Source organism: Periplaneta americana, chromosome 16, assembly GCF_040183065.1.
Source record: "Periplaneta americana isolate PAMFEO1 chromosome 16, P.americana_PAMFEO1_priV1, whole genome shotgun sequence".
Lineage (NCBI taxonomy): Eukaryota > Metazoa > Arthropoda > Insecta > Blattodea > Blattidae > Periplaneta > Periplaneta americana.
In genome coordinates, this window is record NC_091132.1 from 120,754,764 (window position 1) to 120,779,592 (window position 24,829).

Consider the following 24,829-nt stretch of genomic DNA (forward strand, 5'->3'; position numbering starts at 1 on the left):
TATTTTAAGTGGCTACAGTTCTTTCAGAAAGGAAGATAGAAAAGTGAGAAAGGAAATAAGAAAGAATGAAAAAGAGAAATATAAGAAATGAAAGAAACGAACAAAGAAAGAAAGAAAGGATAAAGAAGGAAAGAAAGAAAAAAGTAAAGAAGAAAAGAAAAAAAATGAAAGGCAGAAGGTACAGTGAAAACAAAAAGAAAATAGAAAAAAATATATATAATTGCACTTAAAAAGTAGCACATAACCTATATGAATTGGGACTATTATAGAAAGACATTACACCATGTCCCGCTTAGAAGGATCGACTAATAAATTCTCGCCACTTAAAATCAGATAAAGTTATCGTTGTGGTTTACATCTGACAAGATAGAGAAACTGTCCAAGTTTATGCAACAAAGTTTGAGAAGAGCTGCATTCGTAATTTTCGTTTGTTTATGCGTAACTTCCGAGTGTTTGTTTGTTGCTAGGGCACTAAAACAAGCCTGGCGCCATTTTGTAGGAAAACACGCTATGGTAAACACCATGTGGACACCACAACAGAAAGTTCAGTGCGTGCTATGACTTGCAAAAAAAATCTGTTACGCGAGTCAACGGACCATTCTTCTTCGTAGAAGCTACATTCTCAGGAAATATGTATCTGAACATGTTGCGGTACTTTGTTTTTGACCACCTTCCCTCAGGATCGGCTTTTCAGCAGAATGGGGCCCTATCCAATTATCATCAACGGCTGCGTGAGTTCTTAGACGAAAAATTTTCCAATAAATGGATCGGAAGATGATAACCCCTTGTCTGACCATTCAGGTTACTCGATCTGAACCCTTGGACTGTTTCTGGGGCTTTGTGAAGGATATTGTGTACCAAAGCGGCAGAGCTAACACTTTGGAGGAACTGAGGCAACGCATCACAAATGCAGCTGTGCTAGTGATTCTACAAATGCTGCAACACTTGGCGGGAGGTTGAGTAGAGTTTAGATGTCTGCAGGGCAACTCAAGGCGAACACATCGAGTTGCACTGAGCATTCTCCGAAACTCGGAGAGTTTTTACGTCAAGTTATGTAGAAAGGTATGTTCATTATTTCCACTTTAAATTATCACTTATTTCTCGATCCCTCTAAGCGGGACACGGTGTATTTTTAAAATAGAAAATTCTGAACATCACTTATGAACAAGGAAAGTCACGTAACATTTCAAACGTAAAGGCTCATTCACAATGAAAATTAAACATAACGTAAGCATTAACTTAAGAATATAAACGTTACGGTAAAATCAGAAGTCATACCATCATTCACGATGGGAACATAAACAAATACGTTACTATAATAATACCGGACAGCTGTATACTAATAGCATTGGCGTGAGTGCGAAATCACTGCTCTGTGCGAAATATCGCGGACCTGACATCTAGCGGAGGGGGATGGAATTACGTCCACATATACAAATATTAACATAGCGGGATTCAGACTATTGTTTAAAAAGTGAGTTACTAATGTGGAATAATAGCTATATGAAACACTTAAGAAATGTTGAATAGTATTTAATGTAAAATTATTACCTTATATCAGAGTTGCATATTATGAGAATATTGCATACTTCATATTACTTTCTGTAATTATTAATTGTTACATATTTTTTCTTTGCTTTAGTGAGACAAAATCAGTTCTGACATTAGGAATGAATTTACAATAATAATTTACATACCCATTCCTGACAACTGCAAAAATAAAAATGGTAGTATTCTGATGCTTGTATTAATTTTATTAGTAAAGGCACGTAGACAACAATAAAACTTAATTTGCTGAAACCTTAAAATTTCCAATATATTTTAACTTCTATTCATTTAGTAGGCCTAAATAAAAAAAAGCTAATTTTTATTGCTCTATCAACACATAGACAGAGGCATTAGGCCTAATAACGAATTTTGTTGACTCACGTTTTATGAACTGTCGGAAATCGAAAGTACGATTTGGAGCAATTTGTAATGCTGCAATTGTCACAATTATAAACAGTACATATACACCCTGACATTTTAACACAGCACTAATTAATAAAATTATTAACTAGCCCAGCAACAATATACATTGCAGTTGATTACAGCTTGTTTCGCGAGTATCTCCACACCGGCAGGTAGGTAGCAGCACCAGCGTCGTTCGCACGCAAAACTGCTAGCTGCCCGGTATTGTTATAGCACGGCCGACTTGATGTGCTCGCTTCGCTTCTCCTTTACCGGCCTTGACAATTCATTTTGATCCCTGTGTTAAAGCTGTAATCGAGAAAATATGAAATTCCCGCCAGATGGCACTGACTCCCAAGGTTCACTGAGGAATGTGTGTATGGTTTCTTGTACGATTATAATTAGTAATATTGCGCTTCTTTCTACTGGTATGTGAGTTTATTGTGATATGATTCAAAATGACGTATTGTTGTATACTATTGTGTACTTCGAATAGAAAAAAAGTGTGAAGGAGCAATATCATTCCACGAATTTCCGAGTGACAGGGAAAGATGATTATATTTCGTGACCATAATATTGTACGAAATGGAAATATAAAAATTGATGTTGTATTCTTCGAAGAGGTGGAAAAATTCAAATATTTTATTTTATATTAGTAGGTTATTTTACGGCGCTTTATCAACATCTTAGGCTATTTAGCGTCTGAATGAGATGAAGGTGATAATGCCGGTGAAGTGAGTCCAAGGTCCAACACCGAAAGTTACCCAGCATTTGCTCATATTGGGTTGAGGGAAAACCCCGGAAAAAACCTCAACCAGGTAACTTTCCCCGACCGGGAATCGAACCAGGGCCACCTGGTTTCGCGGATAGACGCGCTAACCGTTACTCCACAGGTGTGGACAAAAATTCAAATATCTTGGAGCAACAGTGACAAATATGACACTCGGGAGAAAATTAAAGGCAGAATAAATTTGAGAATACCTCTTATTATTCGGTTGAGAAGCTTTTGTCATCCAGTCTGCTGTCAAACAATCGGAAAGTTAGAATCTATAAAAACAGTTACATTATCGGTTGTTCTCTATGGTTGTGAAACTTGGACTCTCATTTTGAGAGAGGAACAGACATTAAGGGTGCTTCAGAATAAGGTTCTTAGAAAAATATTTGGGGCTAAGAGCGATGGAATTAGAGGAGAATGGAGGAAGTTACATAATGCAGAACTGCACGCATTGTATTCTTCACCTGACATAATTAGGAACATTAAATCCAGACGTTTGAGATGGACAGGGTATGTAGTATGTATGGGCGAATTCAGATATGCATATAGTGTGTTAGTTGGGAGGCCAGAGGAAATAAGACCTTTGGGGAGAAGGAAGGATAAGATTAAAATGGATTTGAGGGCGGTGGGATATGAGGATAGGGACTGGATTAATCTTGCACAGGATAGGGACCAATGGCGGGCTTATGTGAGGGAGGCAATGAACCTCCGTGTTCCTTAAAAGGCATAAGTAAGTAAGGGAAAGATGCGAAAATGGCTTAAAGTGATTTCACGCCGAGACTTTGTTCCTAAAGTAACTCCCCATCTTCAGTCGTTTGTAGTTTACATTTCAGGGAAGAAGATTATTCTAATAATGGGAAATTTAGACTATTAAAACACGGCCGACTTGATGCTCGCTTTGCTTCTTCCTTACCGGCCTTGACAATTCATGTTGATCCCTGTGTTAAAGCTGTAATCGAGAAAATGTGAAATTTCCGCCAGATGGCATTAGTTGCCAAGGTTCGCGGAGGAATGTGTGTATGGTTTCTTGTGCGATTATACTAAAATATTGTGCTTCTTTCTACTGGTAAGTGAGTTTATTGTGATGTGATACAAAATGACGAATTCTTGTGTACCATTGTGCACTTCGAATAGAAAAAAGAGTGGAGGAACAATATCATTCCACGAATTTCCGAGTGATAGGGAAAGATGCGAAAAATGGCTTAAAATCATTTCACGCCAAGACTTCGTTCCAAACAGCAACTCCCCATCTTCAGTCGTTTGTGTTTACATTTCAAGGAGGAAGATTATTCTAATAATGGAAAATTTAGACGATTAAAACCAAATGCTATGCCAACAATATTCCATCATTATCCTAGGTATAAAGTGACAAATATCAAAAGACCAAGACGAACGATTATTAAAATTGATCTCCCTCCACCAAAGAAACGCAAATCTTTTAGTAATATTGGTTTTTCACTATTTGAGCAAGATGTCCCGAGTGGCTCAACATCAGTTAGTGACATTTCCTTCTTGCCAGTTGAAAATGACCATAAAGCCACGCAAACAGACGCTGTCAACATTGACGAGCTAAAAAGAAATATTAACAGATTGCGTGTGAAAATTACACGACTTCATCGGGTGTTACAAGAGAAGCAAGATGAGATAACGAAAACAACCGAAAAACTCCAACTAATTGAAAGAGATCCGTTACATAAGGAACTGGAAAATGTAAAGAAAGAGGCAGATGAAGGCAGTATTCATGCAAAATTTATCCTAGATCAGCTGCTTAATCATCGAAAGAGAATACCAAGGTGGAATAGTGAGACAATCAGAGAATGCATAATACTGCAATACATATCTCCTAAAGGTTATTCCCATATACGATCAAGAGGTTTTTTTTTTTTTAAACTGCCTTCTAAGAGAACACTCACGAGATATTCTGGCCCTACTGATTGCTCGTCTGGTGTCACTCCTTTGATTAAAGAAAGGTTGGTCTTAGAAGCAAAAAATCTCACTGTAATTGAGCGGTTTTCATCATTTATTGTAGACGAGGTTGCAATCAACCCCAAGATAATATACGATAGCAAGCGTGATACTTTTTTTGGCTATAAGGAAACAACAGAAACATAAAGAAATGAGGATGAAATACTTGATATTCCCAAGAAAGAAGTAGTGGCTAATCGAGTCTTGTGTTTTGTTTTAAGGGGCTCTCAACCAGCTACCGTATACCATGTGCATTTTTCTTCACAAAACAATTATCAGGGCAAGAGTTACATATACTAACATTGCAAGTGATTAGTGAAGTCGAGAAATGTGGTTTTATAGTTATTAGAATTGTTTCTGACAACCATAAAAGCAATACTACAATGATGAAGCATCTTTCAGGTGGTTCATTGCAACCCGTGACCACACACCCTTGTGACGGAAACAGAAAGTTATTTCTAAGTTTTGACCAGTGCCACATATTGAAAAACATCAGAACCCAATTCCTGGAACGTGAAATGTCTGACGGTACTGGAACAATCTCAGGCAAATATGTGAAATTGTTACACAAACTCCAAAAAGATGATACAGTGAAACCTGTCACATATCTCACGAAAAAACACGTTGAGCCTACTGCATTTGAAAAAATGAACGTTCGAAGGGCAAAAGAAATATTTTCTCCATGTGTAATTGCTGCTATCAGAACATTGAAAGAAAATGCAAGCTCACACCCTGAAGCCCACAAATTCAAAGATTCTGATGCGACATTGACTTTTATGATATTAGCAATACACATTATCATGTGGAAAGTAGAAATCATGATAAGCAACAGTTCTTCTCTTTGGATGATTATCGTCTAGATTGGCTAGAAAATTATTTCCTTTCTTATCTCCATACAACGAAGTGTGCAAGTAGCACACGTCAAAAAGATTTCCTAACTAACGAGACATATGAAGCTATCACGTTGACAACAAAATCAACTGTTCTCTGCATTAAATATCTTTTAGAAAATGGGTACCATTATGTTCTTACTAGAGCATTTTCAAGTAATCCTGTTGAGTCGATCTTTAGTACATTGCGCCGTATGTCCGGATCAAATGACATGTTGGATGCAAGGGCAGTGAACTTCAGTTTGCAAAAGATATTGAAAACGGGTATTTTGAGCATGTCAAACTTTAGCAGTGTAGAGAACCATGCATCTGACATGACAGATGGACGACCTATTCAAGAAGTAGATATGCCAGATACCGCTGCTGCACCATATAGTATTCCTGAGTCAGTTTTAAACATCCTGCAACAGCTACTAAACCAATCAGGTAAGCTATAGGCATATTCAATGACAATTAGTCATTTGATTTACTAGTAACTGTTACAGTGTTTCATTAAAATTTGCTGTGGTTTTTAGTATTTATTATTGCAATTTTTTGTAAACCAGTAATGGATTTTTTTACAGACATACCATTACCAACAATGAAAACAGCAAGTTTGACATACATTGGTGGCTATATAGTACGAATAGTGGAATAAAGGGTCTCCTGCATAGGGTGCTTAGATTGTATAGCTGAAAACACTAATAGCTCTCCATTGATGAGTCTTATTGCAAACCAAGATTTAGGAGCTCTGCGATATCCGAAACCTACCTTTGTTTCAGTGTTATCAGTCATTCATCATTTTGTTGAACGGGCAGTACCATTCATACCAAACAAGAATATATTAGAAAATTTGTGTTCGGAAATTGAGCCGTTACTGTGTAGACGCCCTCTCTTGCAATGCCCAGTTTGTGACAAAGACGGCCAAACACGACTTGCTAATATCATTACTGTGAAATTTGTTAGGCCACTTTTAGATAACATTGCAGCAGCTTTAACTGAAAAACTTGTTCCTTCGAAGAATGTGGCTTATAATCCACTGAGTCGCAAAATTTTGAAGCTATGATTCTTGAATCTGCAATATCAAGTGGAATGTGCCAGTGCAGTGAGTGAAATTATAAAACTTAGTACAAGTTATGGTAAATATTTACCCTAAGTGATTATTTAGAAACATCGCAGTTTAGGCTAGGGGTGCTACTCAGCGAATGAACTACAAAATTACACCTCTGTCATCATGTTACTTAAACTGAAAAGGTTACTATGTGTTATCTTCCCTGCTTTTAAACTCACGCTTTTGCCATAATTAACAGAACTAAACATAATAACACTTATTATTTTCTTATTTATTATTTATAAGTGTTATTATTACTCTATAATCATTTATTTTAATTCATATTGAGTATTTCTTCTGTGGACACCAGAGCTTGGCAGACAGAGCCTCGTGGTGGCATTGAGAAATTATCCAATTTCAAGGAAACATTACTATTGTCTAGGCCGTATACAAAAAAGCGAAGGGACATCAAGTCGGCCGTGATTAAAACCAAATGCTGTCCCAACAATATTTCCTTATTATCCTAGGTATAAGTGACAGATATCAGAAGACCATGACGAACAGTTACTAAAACTGATCTCCCTCCACCCAAGAAACGCAAATCTTTTAGTAATATTGGTTTTTCACTATTTGAACAAGATGTTCCGAGTGGCTCAGCATCAGTTAATGACATTCCCTTCTTGCCAGTTGAAAATGACCATAAGGCGACGCAAACAGACGTTTTCAACTTTGTGGAGCTAAAAAGAAATAATTAACAGATTGCATGTGAAAATTACACAACTTAATCAGGTGTTACAAGAGAAGCAAGATGAGATAACAAAAACAACCGAAAAACTCCAACTAATTGAAAGAGATCCGTCACATAAAGAACAAGAAAATGTAAGGAAAAAGGCCGATGAAGGCAGTATTCATGCAAAATTGATTCTAGATCAGCTGCTTAATCATCGAAAGAGAATACCAAATAAGAATACATTAAAATTTGTGTTCAGAAATTGAGCCGTTACTGTGTAGATGCCCTCTCTTGCAATGCCAATTTGTGATGAAGACGGCCAAAACGGAATTGCTAATATCATTACTGTGAAATTTGTTAGGCCGCTTCTAGATAACATTGCAGCAGCTTTAACTGAAAAGCTTGTTCCTTCGGAGAATGCGGCTTATAATCCACTGAGTCGCAAAATCTTTAAACTATGATTCTTGAATCTGCAATATCAAGTGGAATGTATCAGTGCAGTGAGTGAAATTATAAAACTCAGCACAAGTTATGGTAAATAATTACCCAAGTGATTACTTTGAAACATCGCAGTTTAGCCTAGGGGTGCTACTCAGCGAATGAACTACAAAATTACGCCTGTCATCATGTTACTTAAACTGAACAGATTATTATTTGTTACCTTCCCTGCTTTTAAACTCACGCTTTTACCATAGTTAACAGAACTAAACATAATAGTACTTATTATTTTCTTATGTGTTATTTATAAGTGTTATTATTACTCTCTAATCATTTATTTCAATTCATATTGAGTATTTCTTCTGTGGACACCAGAGCTTGGCAGACAGCGCCTCGTGGTGGAATTGAGAAATTATCAAATTTCAAGAAAATATTACTATTGTCAAGGCCGTACACAAAAAAGCGAAGGGAACATCAAGTCGGCCGTGATTATAGTAAGGTATTTGACATAAACATAACAGCAAACATACTTGGTAACCATGGAAACATAACAACCACGCCATTTCCTCATATTCTGTCGCATACTTCAGCGCTCCACGATTGTTTCTGTTTGCAAATCACGTAAGCATAAGCATGAAAGTTTGGAGTTTGCAAACTTTCATGTTAACGTCTTACGGTAATGTTTATGTCAACGCTTATGTGAATCATTGTGAATGATCCCATTTGGTAGCCTGGGAGCAAACTTCTGTGTTTATGTTAAGGTTATGTTTAATTTTCATTGTGAATGGGCCTTAAGAGTCGAAGTAAGTAAACACTATAGCATTCATGTCGACACGTTCTGCATGTCTGTTACAGACTCCGAAATTATTGGGTTTGGTGCACTCGTTTCATCGGATGTCTTCTCCTGGACTGCTTGATGATGTTCCTCACTGTATCTGGATCGAGCCCCTGCTCCTTGTTACTGGCAGAGCAGTTGCTCTGAGTCATTGGAAACATGTATGCGAGGTCTATGTCATAGCGGGGCAATTTTTCCCTCAAGTATGACACGACGTTTGGCGCCAGCGCCGGCTTCCGACTCATGATGAAGCTGGAAAGGTAGCGTGGACTCTTCGACTTCTCCGCGCAGTGCAAGAGTAGAGCCCAGGACTTGTAGTCCGAGTCCAAGACGTAGGTGTTGTACACGCCTTCATCTGCAATCACGGATAAGCCATTGCAATGACAACAAATTGAAGTATCAAAGTGTGATTCTCTATTTAAATTCAATTTTAAACTAGATAAGCTTTCAGAGACGAATACAGTCATGATCATTACATTTTAATTATACACAGTGTTTCAAAACTGATGGTAAAAATTTAGGGAGGGAAGTGAAAACGACAAAAAGCAAAAACGTTTCACTAAGGATGGGTCCGCAAATTAACTGTTTACGAAATAATGTCATTTTGTGCTAACTCCAAAAAAGCAGTGACAATATTATTAATTTATAAATCATGAGACAGTAAAATACACAAAACTGATGGTAAAAAATTTAGGGAGGGAAGTAAAACCGACAAAAATCAAAACGTTTCACTAAGCATGGGTCCGCAAATTAACTGTTCACGAAATAATGTCATTTTGTGCTAACTCCAACAAAAGCATTGACAATATTACTAATTTATAAATCATGAGGCAGTAAAATACACAAAACTGATGGTAAAAAAATTAGGGAGGAAAGTCAAAACGACAAAAAGCAAAAACGTTTCACTAAGCATGGGTCCGCAAATTAACTGTTTACGAAGATAATGGCATTTTGTGCTAACTCCAACAAAAGCAGTGGCAATATTATTCATTTATAAATCATGAGACAGTAAAACACAAAAGTGATGGTAAAAAAAATTAGGGAGGAAAGCAAAAACGACAAAAAGCAAAAACGTTTCACTAAGCATGGGTCCGCAAATTAACTGTTCACGAAATACTGTCATTTTGTGCTAACTCCAACAAAAGCAGTGGCAATATTATTAATTTATAAATCATGAGATAATAAAATACACAAAACCGATGGTAAAAAAATTTAGGGAGGAAAGTAAAAACGACGAAAAGCAAAAACGTTTCGCTAAGCATGGGTCCACAAATTAACTGTTTACGAAATAATGCCATTTTATGCTAACTCCAACGAAAGCAGTGACAATATTATTAATTTATAAATCATGAGACAGTAAAATACGCAAAACTGATGGTAAAAAAAAATAGGGAGGAAAGTAAAAACGACAAAAAGCAAAAACGTTTCACTAAGCATGGGTCCACAAATTAACTGTTTACGAAATAATGGCATTCTGTGCTAACTCCAACGAAAGCAGTGACAATATTATTAATTTATAAATCATGAGACAGTAAGATACACAAAACGGATGGTAAAAAAATTTAGGGAGGAAAGTAAAAACGACAAAAAGCAAAAACCTTTCACTAAGCATGGGTCCGCAAATTAACTGTTTACGAAGATAATGGCATTTTGTGCTAACTCCAACAAAAGCAGTGACAATATTATTCATTTATAAATCATGAGACAGTAAAACACAAAACTGATGGTAAAAAAATTAGGGAGGAAAGTAAAAACGACAAAAAGCAAAAACGTTTCACTAAGCATGAGTCCGCAAATTAACTGTTTACGAAACAATGTCATTTTGTGCTAACTCCAACAAAAGCATTGACAATATTATTAATTTATAAATCATGAGACAGTAAAACACAAAACTGATGGTAAAAAAATTAGGGAGGAAAGTAAAAACGACAAAAAGCAAAAACGTTTCACTAAGCATGAGTCCGCAAATTAACTGTTTACGAAACAATGTCATTTTGTGCTAACTCCAACAAAAGCATTGACAATATTATTAATTTATAAATCATGAGACAGTAAAACACAAAACTGATGGTAAAAAAATTAGGGAGGAAAGTAAAAACGACAAAAAGCAAAAACGTTTCACTAAGCATGAGTCCGCAAATTAACTGTTTACGAAACAATGTCATTTTGTGCTAACTCCAACAAAAGCATTGACAATATTATTAATTTATAAATCATGAGACAGTAAAACACAAAACTGATGGTAAAAAAATTAGGGAGGAAAGTAAAAACGACAAAAAGCAAAAACGTTTCACTAAGCATGAGTCCGCAAATTAACTGTTTACGAAACAATGTCATTTTGTGCTAACTCCAACAAAAGCAGTGACAATATTATTCATTTATAAATCATGAGACAGTAAAACACAAAACTGATGGTAAAAAAATTAGGGAGGAAAGTAAAAACGACAAAAAGCAATAACGTTTCACTAAGCATGAGTCCGCAAATTAACTGTTTACGAAACAATGTCATTTTGTGCTAACTCCAACAAAAGCAGTGACAATATTATTCATTTATAAATCATGAGACAGTAAAACACAAAACTGATGGTAAAAAAATTAGGGAGGAAAGTAAAAACGATAAAAAGCAAAAACGTTTCACTAAGCATGAGTCCGCAAATTAACTGTTTACGAAACAATGTCATTTTGTGCTAACTCCAACAAAAGCATTGACAATATTATTAATTTATAAATCATGAGACAATAAAATACACAATTTTGACTTGAACACCACATAAATGTGATTCAACGTAGACTACACAAAAGGAATTTCTTTTTGTTTGAACAACAGTGAAATTTGTGGATAAAAAGGTACAATACAGTATGAATATGTTAACTGAAGAATTTTATTGACTGTTCAAAATGTTGATCATGCCCTTGAATGCATGTATCTAGTCTTCTTCGCAAAGACCCAAGAATGCGCTCGAGCAATCCTGGGTCATTTTGCACTTTCTGGAAGACATCTACAATCCTTTGATGCAAATCTTCAGGTGTGGTGAGACTTGTTATGTAAACTATACTTTTTATATAACCCCATACACAAAAATCCAAAGGATTTGAATCCGGTGATCTAAGTACAGGTCTTCCTCTATCTGTTCTACTCATTCTTCACCATATGGTAAAGCAGAATTCCTGCACGGAAATATCATATTTACTTTGGTACATCATAGTAATAAGTTAGAAGTGATAGATGAATAATTCAATTACAATATCATTTATTCCATTCTGAACAATGTCTGTAGTTTAAAATTGGCGTCAAATAGAGAGTTACAATCACAATTATTATCACTTGGTCATCTATGAATTGTTTACGTAGGCCTATGATAAATATAGAGTAAATAAGAACGAACTGTAAATAAAAAAGAATACTAAGAACAATATTTTGCTATATAAGTCCATGTTATAGTAATGGACACTGAACACTCAGAGAATAACCTTCACCCATAAATAAGACGAGAAATTATTATTTATTAGTGTGTACGAACTTAAAGAGCTGGACTATGGACATGATTTATATTAACAATACGCGTTGAAGGTCAAAGTAAGTGTTGCTAGATTGCCATACAAATATTACATTTGTTATCAAGCGCGATAGACCTACGGATGTAAGAACCAAGTGAAAAGGTCAAGATGTGATTCACACAACACAGCTGTAAATATTTACGGTTTAAGAAAAGGCAGATTGCTGCAAGCCGGATGAACATAATTAGTATTGTGGTGCAAATCAGCAACGAGAAGATAAACTGAGGTCTATTTTAGACTTCTGACGGGTTTGTACTTTTGATAACCCACAATCCAATAAATTCTGGTTGTCTCACAAAGTCTTTGAAAATAGTAAGCGAAACTTTCACTTCTGTTAGATTGGCGTATTGGAGAATTTTACTCATGAGAAGCACATCTAAATTATTTATTCGTTTCTCTACTTACTTGTTTACCAACAGATAAGACAAAATTTATGTTATTTTTGTGGAAAATATCACAATGTACGTAAAATTTACCCCACTAATAAGATGCTCGAGGTAAGAAACCATTTTTGTTACCTGTCTATTCTTGAAGAAATAGATATGGCAGAGAAAATTAACAGATGCACCAGAACTACAGAAATTATTAAGAGGATTATGAACAACAACCAAATTTCTTGGACAACAACTAAATTTCTTGGCTTACAAATCGATGTGTTAAATTGGAAAAGTCATGTTAAAGAAATTACTTCTAAACTAAATTCAGCAGGTTTTCCTAAGAGAAAGTAAATATCAATACGTTAAACACAATACATTTTGTATACTTCCACTCGGTAATGAGTTTTGGGGAAATTCTACAGATAGTAACAGTATATTCCTACTACAAAAAAGAGTAATGAGAATAATAGTAGAGGTGCCAATCTAGGGAATCGTGTAGGACCATTTTCAAGAAAGCTATAAATAATGCCCATGGCTTGTCAGTATATATTTTCATTAATAATCTTCCTCGTAATCGTGAAAACGTTGCAACTAATGCAACAATTCATAGCATAAATACTCGTCAAAAAAATTACTTCCATACTCCATCGGAAAGTCTATCGAACTAAAAAAAGAAGTGTGTTTTATGGCAGTAAAAATTTTTAATAGCCTCTCTCTGGATATAAAAATGAAACTCAAAACATAAGATTATTTAGGGCCAAATTAAAGAAGTACCTAATTTCTCACGTCTTCTATTCTGTAGGTGAATTTATGACATTCAACAATGCTGCTTGAATGTTTCTGTTTTGTATTAAGTATCGATACTAACCCCTTGTGTTGTACTAGTATATTGTAAAACTCTTGTGTATATATTTTAAATAGACTGTGACTATAATTAAGACTTTGTAGTACTATTAAGATTTTCTGACATGTTCCATATTGTAGCTGTGAAGCGATGTATTAATGCCATGGAATGTAAATAAATACAATACAATGCAATGGAGCCATTCCCCTTACAAAAACATACCAGAATACAGTTGCATAGTATCTTAGCACGATCTACATTAAGCTATAGCAGCGAAGGCATGGACATTTTAGAAATCTCATGAGAACAGAATAAAAGCTTGTGAAATATAATTCATGTCCAGAACAGCCAGATATACTACATGGTATCTGAAAAGGACTGTCGGTCCGGAGTCGCGCTCGGTCGCGGGTTCAATTCCCGCTGATTTCCTGGTTGGGTTTTTCTTATATCCCTAACCATAAGGTGAATGTCAGGTAATCTATGGCGGATTCTTGGCCTCTTCTCGCCAAATATCATCTCGCTATCATCAATACCATCGATGCTAAATAGTCTAGTAGTTGATACAGCGTCATTAAATAACCAAATAAAAGAAAGTACTACATAAAGAGCAGATGTTAGCACACAGCTTAAGGTTACCAGTACAACACGACTTTACATAAAAATGTTGTAAGACAATATTTAACGGAGTCAACAATAATAATAATAATAATAATAATAATAATAATAATAATAATAATAAATCAATAGGCAACATGTTCTGTACACTAGGCCTGAGTTCTATTATATGACTAATTGACTAATTCATGCATGTGACGTTTATTTCATACTACAGCTGTGATAATAAGCTATTGCACGGTAGGCCTATTTTATTTCTAACTAAAACATTAGGTACGTGTTTCTATTTTACAGGTGTAGGCCTATATTATGTGATATGAAAGCGAATAAATAATAATTGTTCATTTCTCGTCCACATCAAAGCAAACGTGTTTACAATGTGGGCTTAATGTAACGTCTTATACAGGCAGTGTTTTGTTAATAATAGTTAATACTAATAATTTTCTTTTCATCTGAACTATTACTACAATATGCATTTGTATTTCTGTTCGCTCTATATGTTGTCAAATAACTATACAAATTACGGTATCAAATTGTTACAGCTTTCTTTCGTTTCATATCAAACTAACAGTAACAAAGCTTGATTATTCTTTAACGTAGTCGCTTTAAATGTTAACAAGATTTTTTTTCATTTATCCATTCAGATTGATTTATAAGAGATATCAAACATACAATTAAACATTCAGCATTGTATAGTACAGCCGTCTGCTAGCCGGTGCTTCTCCCAAAGCATGGCGGCGGACGCAAGCTTCAATTTGTCCCTACTCTAAACTTCTGCGCAGCCTCGGCTGTAGGGGCTCGTTGCCTTGTAACAACAGAACAAACCAAAGAGCATATAATATAAATAAATAAATTTAGCTTCCCTTATGAAAAGGTTGCCAGATTTGACAAAGCGTATTACATATAATTTGGAAACACACCTAAAAGGTAAAATGATAGGCTATACATTTGAAACGGTTAGGGAATCGAATATACAAAATGTCAAAAAATTTACACCTAAGTAGCGTTTGTGCTGTATCTTGTACTCTTTGACCAAACTATAGCCACAGTCTAATACTCACGCAACTCATACGTATAAAATATGCCAACATTTGACAGCTGGCGCGACAGTAGCCCTCTAGCGGCAGGCAAGTTAAAAGTGTGCACACAACATAATGGTAACACATCAGAAAACGGGTTTTGCGTAATTTGTTTTATATTTTTATGCTATACAGTAAGTGTATATGATTCTTATTAATTTTGCTTTAGAATCCTAGAAGAATTTCACACGCAGTTAATCTACAAGTTTCAGAAGCTGGGAATAAACGTAATTCTTTCTGCTCCTTACAACTGAATCATGGTTTGAAATAATATAATTGTTCGTACGTGAATGGTTAATTAAATTCATTCCTAAATTATTTATGAATCATTAGAACTCTATATTTTCTGTGAGAAGAGTCAAAATTAGTAGCTTCAAAATTGTAGGGCATATCTCGTAGGGTACATTGCGTGGTAAACTCCTCTCCCTATTTCCTGAGAAATTAACTATTTTCCATACAGCAAATTGGGGTAAACTCGGCCGCTGAGGTAAACTTGAAAATAAAAAGGGGAAGATTTAAACCTTAATATGACATTGATTTATGAAGTTCATTATTTTTCATTTCTTAAGAACCGGTATTTCCTTTATTATTTTGAGTGACAAATAGTGCTGATATTATGGTTTAAATGTTTATGGCAAGTTTACCGCATTTTACATTACATTTCCAGTTTTCACACATAAGCTTAATTTTAACTTATCCTACCTACATAATACGTAATTTACATGCCCTTACTGTTAATATGACGTAGGTGAGAACAAATAAATGAACACACAATTTTGTTGAAAAAATTGTGACTTCAATTAACTCTGAAAATGTAGGCCTAATTTTATTTTCAGAGCAGAAGTGGTGTAAGTAAAAATGGGTAATGAGGGTTAAAGTAAACATTCTTTAAAATACAGCGCAAAGTAGCAGTTAATATTGAATTTATTTAAGCTATTAGTAGTCAATGAATAGCTCGAAGGACATATTAATTGCTACTTTGCGCTGTATGTTACAGAATATTTACTTTAAACCTCATTACCTAATTTTGACTTACACCACTTCTGCTCTGAACGGCTCAAATAATCACTGGGAAAGTAAAATCAACACCAATAACAGTCATGCAAATTATTACAGAAACGATTGCTTTTTATATTAAATTTAAAAAGGCTCTTGAGAACTTAATACGTCTGCCACATGAATCTACACCAACACATCAGAAATTTATAGACACAGTCTGGATTTATTCAAGAAGTGAATATTTTGCAAAAGGATTACAATACTCCATGAATTCTTGAAAAATTAACACCATGATCCGTACTTGAATGCAATATAATGTTCAACTTTTGAAAAATATAAAGAAAAAAACACGAATACAAAAATTATGGAATTACTTGCATTAAAAACTGTAGATACATGATCCAAAATCGGAATGGTTACACATTTACACATATGATTTCTGCAAAAAATAATATACTGTAACAGGTATTTACTTTGTTTTTACTTAAACTCTCCTTCCTGACATACAAATAGGTAACTGATAACTAATAAATGTTTTATAGAACACAATACGTAGGCTACCTACAACGTCGATTATTGGTTATGACTGAGTTATGACTTTCTCTTGGTCTTTAGGGAATCTGAAGAACGACAAATTTGGAGATTTAAACTTGTTACTGCAATTTTCGTCATTGCACACATTGCCTTTATTCCGATGCATGATTAAAACGTTATTATAACATATCTCATCCCTTTAAAGCACGTGCTGGCTGAACGAGACTATGACCAGTGCCTTGCCTGCCGCTTGGGCGCTAGTGTCGCGAATGTTGGCAGAAAAAGTGTTGAAGTTTCGTGACTGTATGTATTAGACTGTGCTATAGCGTGGTAATCGATCAGAGCCAGTTATACTATCGATACTTGACACGGCACACTAGAGAGCTCTACCGGATGCAATAGAGAACCTCAGATATTCTATTACCTTTCGTAATGAAGTAATGACGAAACTATGACGTAGCTGTGTAACAGTTATACTGTTATACACGACGTATGTAGTGATTATTAGTAAGGAATTTACACACGACTTATAAACGAGCTACTCATTGTATAAGTATAAGACAGTTAAACATCTGTATATATCTATTAGTAAGGCCGATAGAATATAGAAAAACAAAGAAGATGAAGGACGTATGTTATACATGAAAGTTTTTTTTTTTTAAGATGAAGGTGTTATTTGTCTATGGTAATATTTGTAACATGACTCTTTCATACACTAATGCCCTTCAATTAGGTTCTTTTGTTATATAGACGGTAAAGCATTGAAATTGTCTTACATATGTCTTCTGCATGAACCCAATGCGAGGGTCTGCTAGGATTGGGTATCTCCCAGGTGATGTTGCCATACAGAAGCTCCGCAGTGGGATCGTCCGTGAAGGTGTACGTGAAGTTCATAGACACCTCCAATCGATCCGAGGACACGGAGAATACGGGCCTCATGCAGCCATATGAAAGAGCTTCTTCCGAGCTTGCATAGTATTGCACCACGTACCAGGACCCCAGCAACTACACATAGAAGCGTCAATCACAATTTTATTTTGGAACCATATAATTTATTTAACGCCCATATTGAAGTACGGCAGTTTCGACTTTTCTCTATGGTAGCAAACAAGATTAAAATACTGCATAAATGAGTTTTTTTATGAAAAATAGCTGGATATACAGAGTGATTCACGAAGTTTTACCGCCACTAATGGATCATTTTTCTGAAGTGGTTTGGAACACATTTTTCTAATAAGTTTTTTCCTGTCTCACAAAATACAGAAATAATCATTGATTTTCTAAACGTGTTGGTGTGAATAGAGCTCTCAAATGTTAGTGCATGCGCTTACTTTGCAGCTTTTAGACTAGATGGCAGTTCGGAAGGCGGTCGGCTGCTATATGCATTTCTGGCATGTGACGTCACAAACTTGTACAGCAGAACCAATCGGAATCAGTCTATAACAAGTACTTCCCAAGTTCGTTTGTTCACGTGTGAGTGTTTCAATACATTGAATAAGTAAAACTAACATTTACTGTGTATGTGCGTGCGTGCGTGCGTTCGCGTGCGTGCGTGCGTGTGTGTGTGTGTGTGTGTGTGTGTGTGTGTGTGTGTGTGTGTGTGTGTGTGTGTGTGTGTGTGTGTGTGTGTGTGTGTGTAAGATAAATAAATGGAAGAAGAAACTGTAAGAAAACAAGTATTGCACAGGCAGGTGCGGAAAATATTGTTTGAGGTGTATAATTATTTTTAAAAACGTTGACGAGCACAACGCTGCCGGCTATCTTGATGCTGGCTGCAACGTAGCCAACACGCGCAAGGAACGACTGTAGAAGCATGTGGTGTGGGATTGAGAACCTTGCAAAGAATATTGTTAGTCAAGGAAACAGGGTTTGTTTGGTGTCATGCTTACAGTAATCAGCAGCTAAGTTCATTATTGTCTTTTGATAATTTCAATTCTCGCCTGCGCTATTTGCACCGCAAGTGCGCGTGAAGTACGATGTGGCAATGTTGTACGCTGCCTTGCCCTCTCTATCTGTCTCTCTCGACGCAAACGCTAGCAGACTACCGCCTTCCGAATTGCCGTCGACTCTAGTTGCCTCAAGATGCTCTATAAATTTACAACTGAGGAATATGCCGAGTGGTATTTATTTATGGTGTGTATGAGGGAAATGCATCAGCTGTTGCATTTCACCGCCGATATTCTAATCATAGGATTCAGAATCCTAAAACCATTAGTGGATCATTTAACACACTATGGCAAATTGGTTCACTCCGCAGTATTCGTATCCAGCATGAAAGACGTCAACAACGTGATGTAGCAGAAGAAGAAAACATTCTCAACGCTGTGCAACACAGTCCTCGAACTCCAACAAGACGTGTAATACGGCAACTCGGTACTACTGAGTCAAAGATGTGGAGGATACTCTATGTCACCCGTGGCGAGAATGTGACTCGCGAGACATTGTGGCTTGCAATGATAGCTCTGCATTTCTCTTGCTTCTAACCTCCGCCAACCCCCACCCTCTCACTCACTGGAGTCAAACTCCGTTCCATTTGTATTTGTCTCTGACCTGCGAGTGGCATATGTCTCTCTCGAAACCATGGACCTCTACAAAAACGAAAGTTTCAAGTGGGATGGGAGGACGCATTTTTTTGCTGCCAATATGATGAGAATATTAAATGTGTGATTTGTTCACCGAGTATTACGAGGAAAACGGTTGTATAACATAAAACGGCATTATACTACATGCTACTCATGAAACATTAAAAGTTTGTGTTATTATTATTATTATTATTATTATTATTATTATTATTATTATTATTATTATCAGCATCATCTCTGTACGTGGACCTTTTTTCAGCAGGTGTACGAATAATGCGGTTAACTCTTCAATTTGAACTCACTGATTTACAATGTGATGTTAAATGAAAGCTAGATGCAAGGATTTGGCAAATGTTGAACTTCCAAATCTTTGCCAAAAAATAAATATCCGAAGCTTCGATCTTTCGCCTGCTCTTTTGAAGCCATGTTCGCTACAACTTACGTTTGTGAAAAATTATTTTCAACAATTAAAATAGTAAAAACCAAATTTAGATCACGACTGACAGACAAATACCTTCGTGATCAACTACGGCTGGCAGTGACATAATTCCTGATTTTGAAACTTTGTCGCAGAGACATTCTGAAGACAGTTAATTTTAGGTTGTGATATTGTTCATTTATTGTTCATTTCTTTCTTCGTTACACGTACTAAATATTAGTTTGTTACTTTGTACTGCATAAAATTATATTTAAGTGCTTGACGTAAGTAAAATGAAAATCCGTTAATAAGTCAGACAGTTGCTTCATTTCCCCTTCGGGTGTCCGCCTCCCTCCATAGGTGCTATGCACGTTGCAGGTTACTCAGTGGCTCGGCGCACGATTACATTTTCGCCACGGCTGCGTCTATGTAAATGAACTGTATCCGTATCATGTGCAAGAAGTGCAATATATATAGCCACAAGATCATGCTTATCGTGTCGAGTTCTGCACCTGATTAAACGGAAATGGTAGAGAGTTTTATCACTAGATTATGTTCACTGATGAGTCACAGTTCACATGGGATGGCATTAATAATTTACATGAATGGCAGATATTAACCCTAAAGCCACGGAGAAAACCAATTTTCAAGATAGTTTTAGTGTAAATGTATGGTGTGATATTCTGTATGATCAGCTGATAGGACCATTCATTTTACCCGGAAACTTAAATGGTGACACGTACATACAATTTCTACAAAATGAATTGTCACAATTACTAGACTATATTCCTCTTGCATTGAGACTTCGTATGCACTTCCAACTACATGGGGCGCTTGCTTATTTGACTCTCGCCGTGATGGATAGTCTAAATCAGTATTTCTCACACCGTTGGATTGGTCGCGGAGTTCCTCATCCCTAGCCAGCCAGGTCCCCAGATTTGACACCCCTTGATTATTGCTGACGTGGGTGGATGAAGAATCTTGTGTACCAGATTAACGTAAACACACGTGAAGAATTAATTGTGCACATTATCGACACCGCAGCAATCATCAGGAACAGCCCTGATAAGTTAAGGAATGCGACGCGCGATTCATAAGCGTGTGACCAAATGCTGAGGTACAAGATGACAGTTTGAAAACCTCTTGTAATACTAAGAGATGATGAGCATAATGAAGTTTACAACAAGTAAGCAGTTACAAGAGTGGGAACTGTATCCATTTTTTTGTGTTTTCTGTAGTGATATTAAATTTTGCCTCTAATTTCAAATTTTCAGTAACTTGTATGGACTTAATTATTAGTTGGACACTATTTTTTATTTACATTTTTACTCCAATTTTACCTCAGAAAGGTCCTCCCTAAGTGACGGTAAAGCTTCGTGAATCACTCTGTATAAGATCATTCAAAAGTAGCTTCAAAATTAAAAGCGTTATAGGTATTATAATATTTGAGGTACCGGTAGTGAAAAATACGATTGTGTTGGGCAAACAATGGGGTTCAATATTCACATAACAATGGTGAAAGTCCGCCTTTTTTATTGAATAAATACCATTCCTTCTGTGACACCTTGCTCAGCAGTAATGTTGGAAAGAGGCTATTGATGACAAAATTGCCAAAGAGGCCATTTGGAGGAGATGATGTATTCAGATACATTGTGATGATAACTATATATGAAATCATTATTACGATTCTTTTCTAAATATAGAGTCCATTTAAAGACGATTAAATAGTAATTGCTATTATTATTATTATTATTATTATTATTATTATTATTATTATTATTATTATTATTATTATTACTATCATTTCTTTGTACAACGCACATTTTATACTACAGAAGATAGAGACAATAAGATAATAATTAAGAATTGTACAGTAATTCTTTATTTAGTTTTTAGACGGTTAACGACGCTATACAAAATACTAGGTTATTTTGCGTCGATAGAATTAAATGATAGCGAGATGATATTTGGCGAGATGAAGCCGAGGACTCGCCATGAATTACCAGACATACAGTTGGGGAAAACCGCAGAAAAAACTCAAAGAGGTAATCAGCCCAAGCGGGAATCGAACCCACGCCCAAGCGTAACTCCAGAACAAAAATCAACTCGTTACCGCCTGAGCTACGTCAGTGAATTAATTCCTTAACATATATTTTACACTACAGGCCTATTCAGAAATGAGGTGTTAACTTGTATTACAATATTGTAAATATTCTTGAACACGAAAATTGTACAGCAAGAAATTTTAGTATAAGTTTGTGGAAATAATAATAATAATAATAATAATAATAATAATAATAATAATAATAATACTTAATGGCTTTCAAGGAACCCGCCCTCATATAAGCCCGCCATTGGTCCCTATCCTGAGCAAGATTAATCCAGTTTCTATCCTCTGGCCTCCCAACTAACACTCTATATGCATTTCTGGATTCGCCCATACGTGCTACATGCTCTGCCCATCTCAAACGTCTGGATTTAATTTTCCTAATTATGTCAGGTGAAGAATACAATGCGTGTAGTTCTGCGTTGTGTAACTTTCTCCATTCTCCTGTAACTTCATCCCTCTTAGCCCCAAATATTTTCCCAAGCACCTTCTTCTCAAACACCCTTAACCTATGTTCCTCTCTTAGAGTGAGAGTCCAAGTTTCACAACCATACAGAACAACCGGTAATATAACTGTTTTATAAATTCTAACTTTCAGATTTTTTGACAGCAGACTAGATGATAAAAGCTTCTCAACCGAATAATAACACGCATTTCCAATATTTATTCTGCGTTTAATTTCCTCCCGAGTGTCATTTATTTTGTTACTGTTGCTCCAAGATATTTCAATTTTTCCACCCCTTCGAAGGATAAATCTCCAATTTTTATATTTCCATTTCGTACAATATTCTGGTCACGAGACATAATCATACACTTTGTCTTTTCGGGATTTACTTCCAAACCGATCGCTTTACTTGCTTCAAGTAAAATTTCCGTGTTTTCCCTAATCGTTTGTGGATTTTCTCCTAACATATTCACGTCATCCGCATAGACAAAAGGCTGATGTAACCCGTTCAATTCCAAACCCTCTGTGTTATCTGAACTTTCCTAATGGCATATTCTAGAGCAAAGTTAAAAAGTAAAGGTGATAGTGCATCTCCTTGCTTTAGCCCACAGTGAATTGGAAAAGCATTTGACAGATATTGACCTATATGGACTCTGCTGTACGTTTCACTGAGACACAGTTTAATTAATCGAACTAGTTTCTTGGGAATACCAAATTCAATAGTAATAATAATAATAATAATAATACTAATAATAATAATAATAATAATAATAATAATAATAATAATAATAATAGTAATAGTAATAATAATAATAATAATAATAATAATAATAATGATAATAATAATAATAACAGTAAATATCATCATTGTTATTATTATCAACATCCTAGAATTTATAAGGAACTGCTTAGTACTCTTGGTTTCACAAGTAAAGAACCTTCGTTGCAGGGTTGGGTTCAGGAAGCCATAAATCTGACTGACACGCTCCCCCAATTAGTGAAACTGTGAACAAAGATACCGCCAGGAGACCGCCGAGAATGCTGTGTTGTGAATTTTCCATTTTTGAAAGAATCCAACCAGTTGCAAAAGAAAATACATTTAAAGAGTCCAGCCAAGAGCAAACGTGGCAACAGCTTCCCCTAACTGGCCTGTCAATCACTGTCATCTGTGCAGGAGTGGTGTGAGGCCAGGGTTCTTTACTTGTGGAGCCAAGAGTATTCACTGTGTAAAATATAGGCTACACCATACTGTGTGTGAGAAGGAATTCACGATTAGACAACACAGTTTATTTATTCAATATCTCACGACTATCGGAATTACCTCATGAAGATCGAAGTTTCTTATGGCCTTCACATGTGGACACTTGGTTTTGTCTTCTCTTCGCTTGGCAGCTATGGACAAGGATGCGAAAATGAGCGCCGTTGCGAGGATGACCGAAAGAAGCCGCGGCGACATCCTTGGGGAGTCCTCGGTAGGACTTGCAGAGCTTCTTGTCTTGACTTTCGTTGCCTGTGATCGTGTTCGATAGACTGCTGGGAGACGCAGTGCCTCCGCTGAGATTTCTGAGTGGGCGGAGTCTCTCCGTATTCACATTGATAATTGTGAAGTTCTGCCCACATCCCGATAATGTAGACTAGATGCGGAATACACAGAGAAAGATTCGGAACATAATGAATGTAGCATCGGTTTCCAAGTCTGAGTTTAAATCCTGGAAGAACAAATTGGAAACTATTCTTTATCATTACTCTAATTATGAGAATTCTTAAGTCTCATTTCGTTATCTGTTGACCTCTCCCGTTTCTTCCTCTTCTATTACTCCCATCATGAATAAGGAGCGGATTCCTATGTAATTAAATATTATTTTTGAGTGTGATAAAACACAATTAACAAAGTTAAAAATTCCGAACATGAAGTTTCAAGTTTAAAACCCGAATTTTATTTCACGTAAAAACACATATTTTCACAAAAAAAAATTTTGTAAATACATACTTTCAGGAAATCTATTATAAACACATAAATCTTGGAGTTTCTTACTTAAATAATTTTTTACTAGAACTTTTAAATATTTTAAAACTAAATCAATTATATCACTCAGAAGTACGTTATCTTTTTTAAGAATTCTTGGTTGCTTCGTGTTTCTAAGCGCTGTGTGGTGTATCCGTGATCCATTTTCGTAATAGTATCGCCTCAAGTTCTGAAAACTACTAGGCAGCATATCAATGTTATTATTAGAGAATAAATTAACATGGACAAGGAGGAGAGATCTTAAGTTTGGCAACGAGGAAAAAATCCTGTCACCACCTGGGATCGAACCCCGGACCTTCCAGTCCGTAGCCATCTGCTCTACCAACTGAGCTTCTCGGCCGCCGATAAGAGCTGGGTATGAACATTATTTAATTTAAACAAATCTCTCGCCTCTCGCTCATATCTATCAAGTAAGGCAATATATCTTGTTGTGATTCCCTGTTATCGGACTTTGTCAATCGATATCCTTCAAGATATACTGAAAGATGGTTATTAAAAAAACGATTTGGCTTTCCTATTAGCAAATTTGAGCTTTTTCTGTGACACCATAAAAAAACTCGAAATATCCAAAAACCTGTTCTTTGAAACAGGGAGGTGCGTGCCGTGGAAATTAAACTAGACTCGCTACCAGG

The 24,829-nt window shown here is 35.9% G+C and overlaps 1 protein-coding gene across 1 annotated transcript; it reads right to left on the reverse strand.

The window, feature by feature from the left end:
• Window positions 1-197: 197 nt before the first annotated feature.
• On the reverse strand, window positions 198-23,733 carry Karl (lipocalin/cytosolic fatty acid-binding protein Karl). The gene is made up of 3 exons (XM_069812945.1): window positions 23,493-23,733; window positions 17,396-17,624; window positions 198-8,968 (listed from the first exon to the last, which is right to left on the reverse strand). Exons 1-3 carry the CDS (start codon window positions 23,625-23,627, stop codon window positions 8,643-8,645), a joined length of 690 nt encoding a protein of 229 aa, XP_069669046.1. The 5' UTR covers window positions 23,628-23,733; the 3' UTR covers window positions 198-8,642.
• Window positions 23,734-24,829: the final 1,096 nt, after the last annotated feature.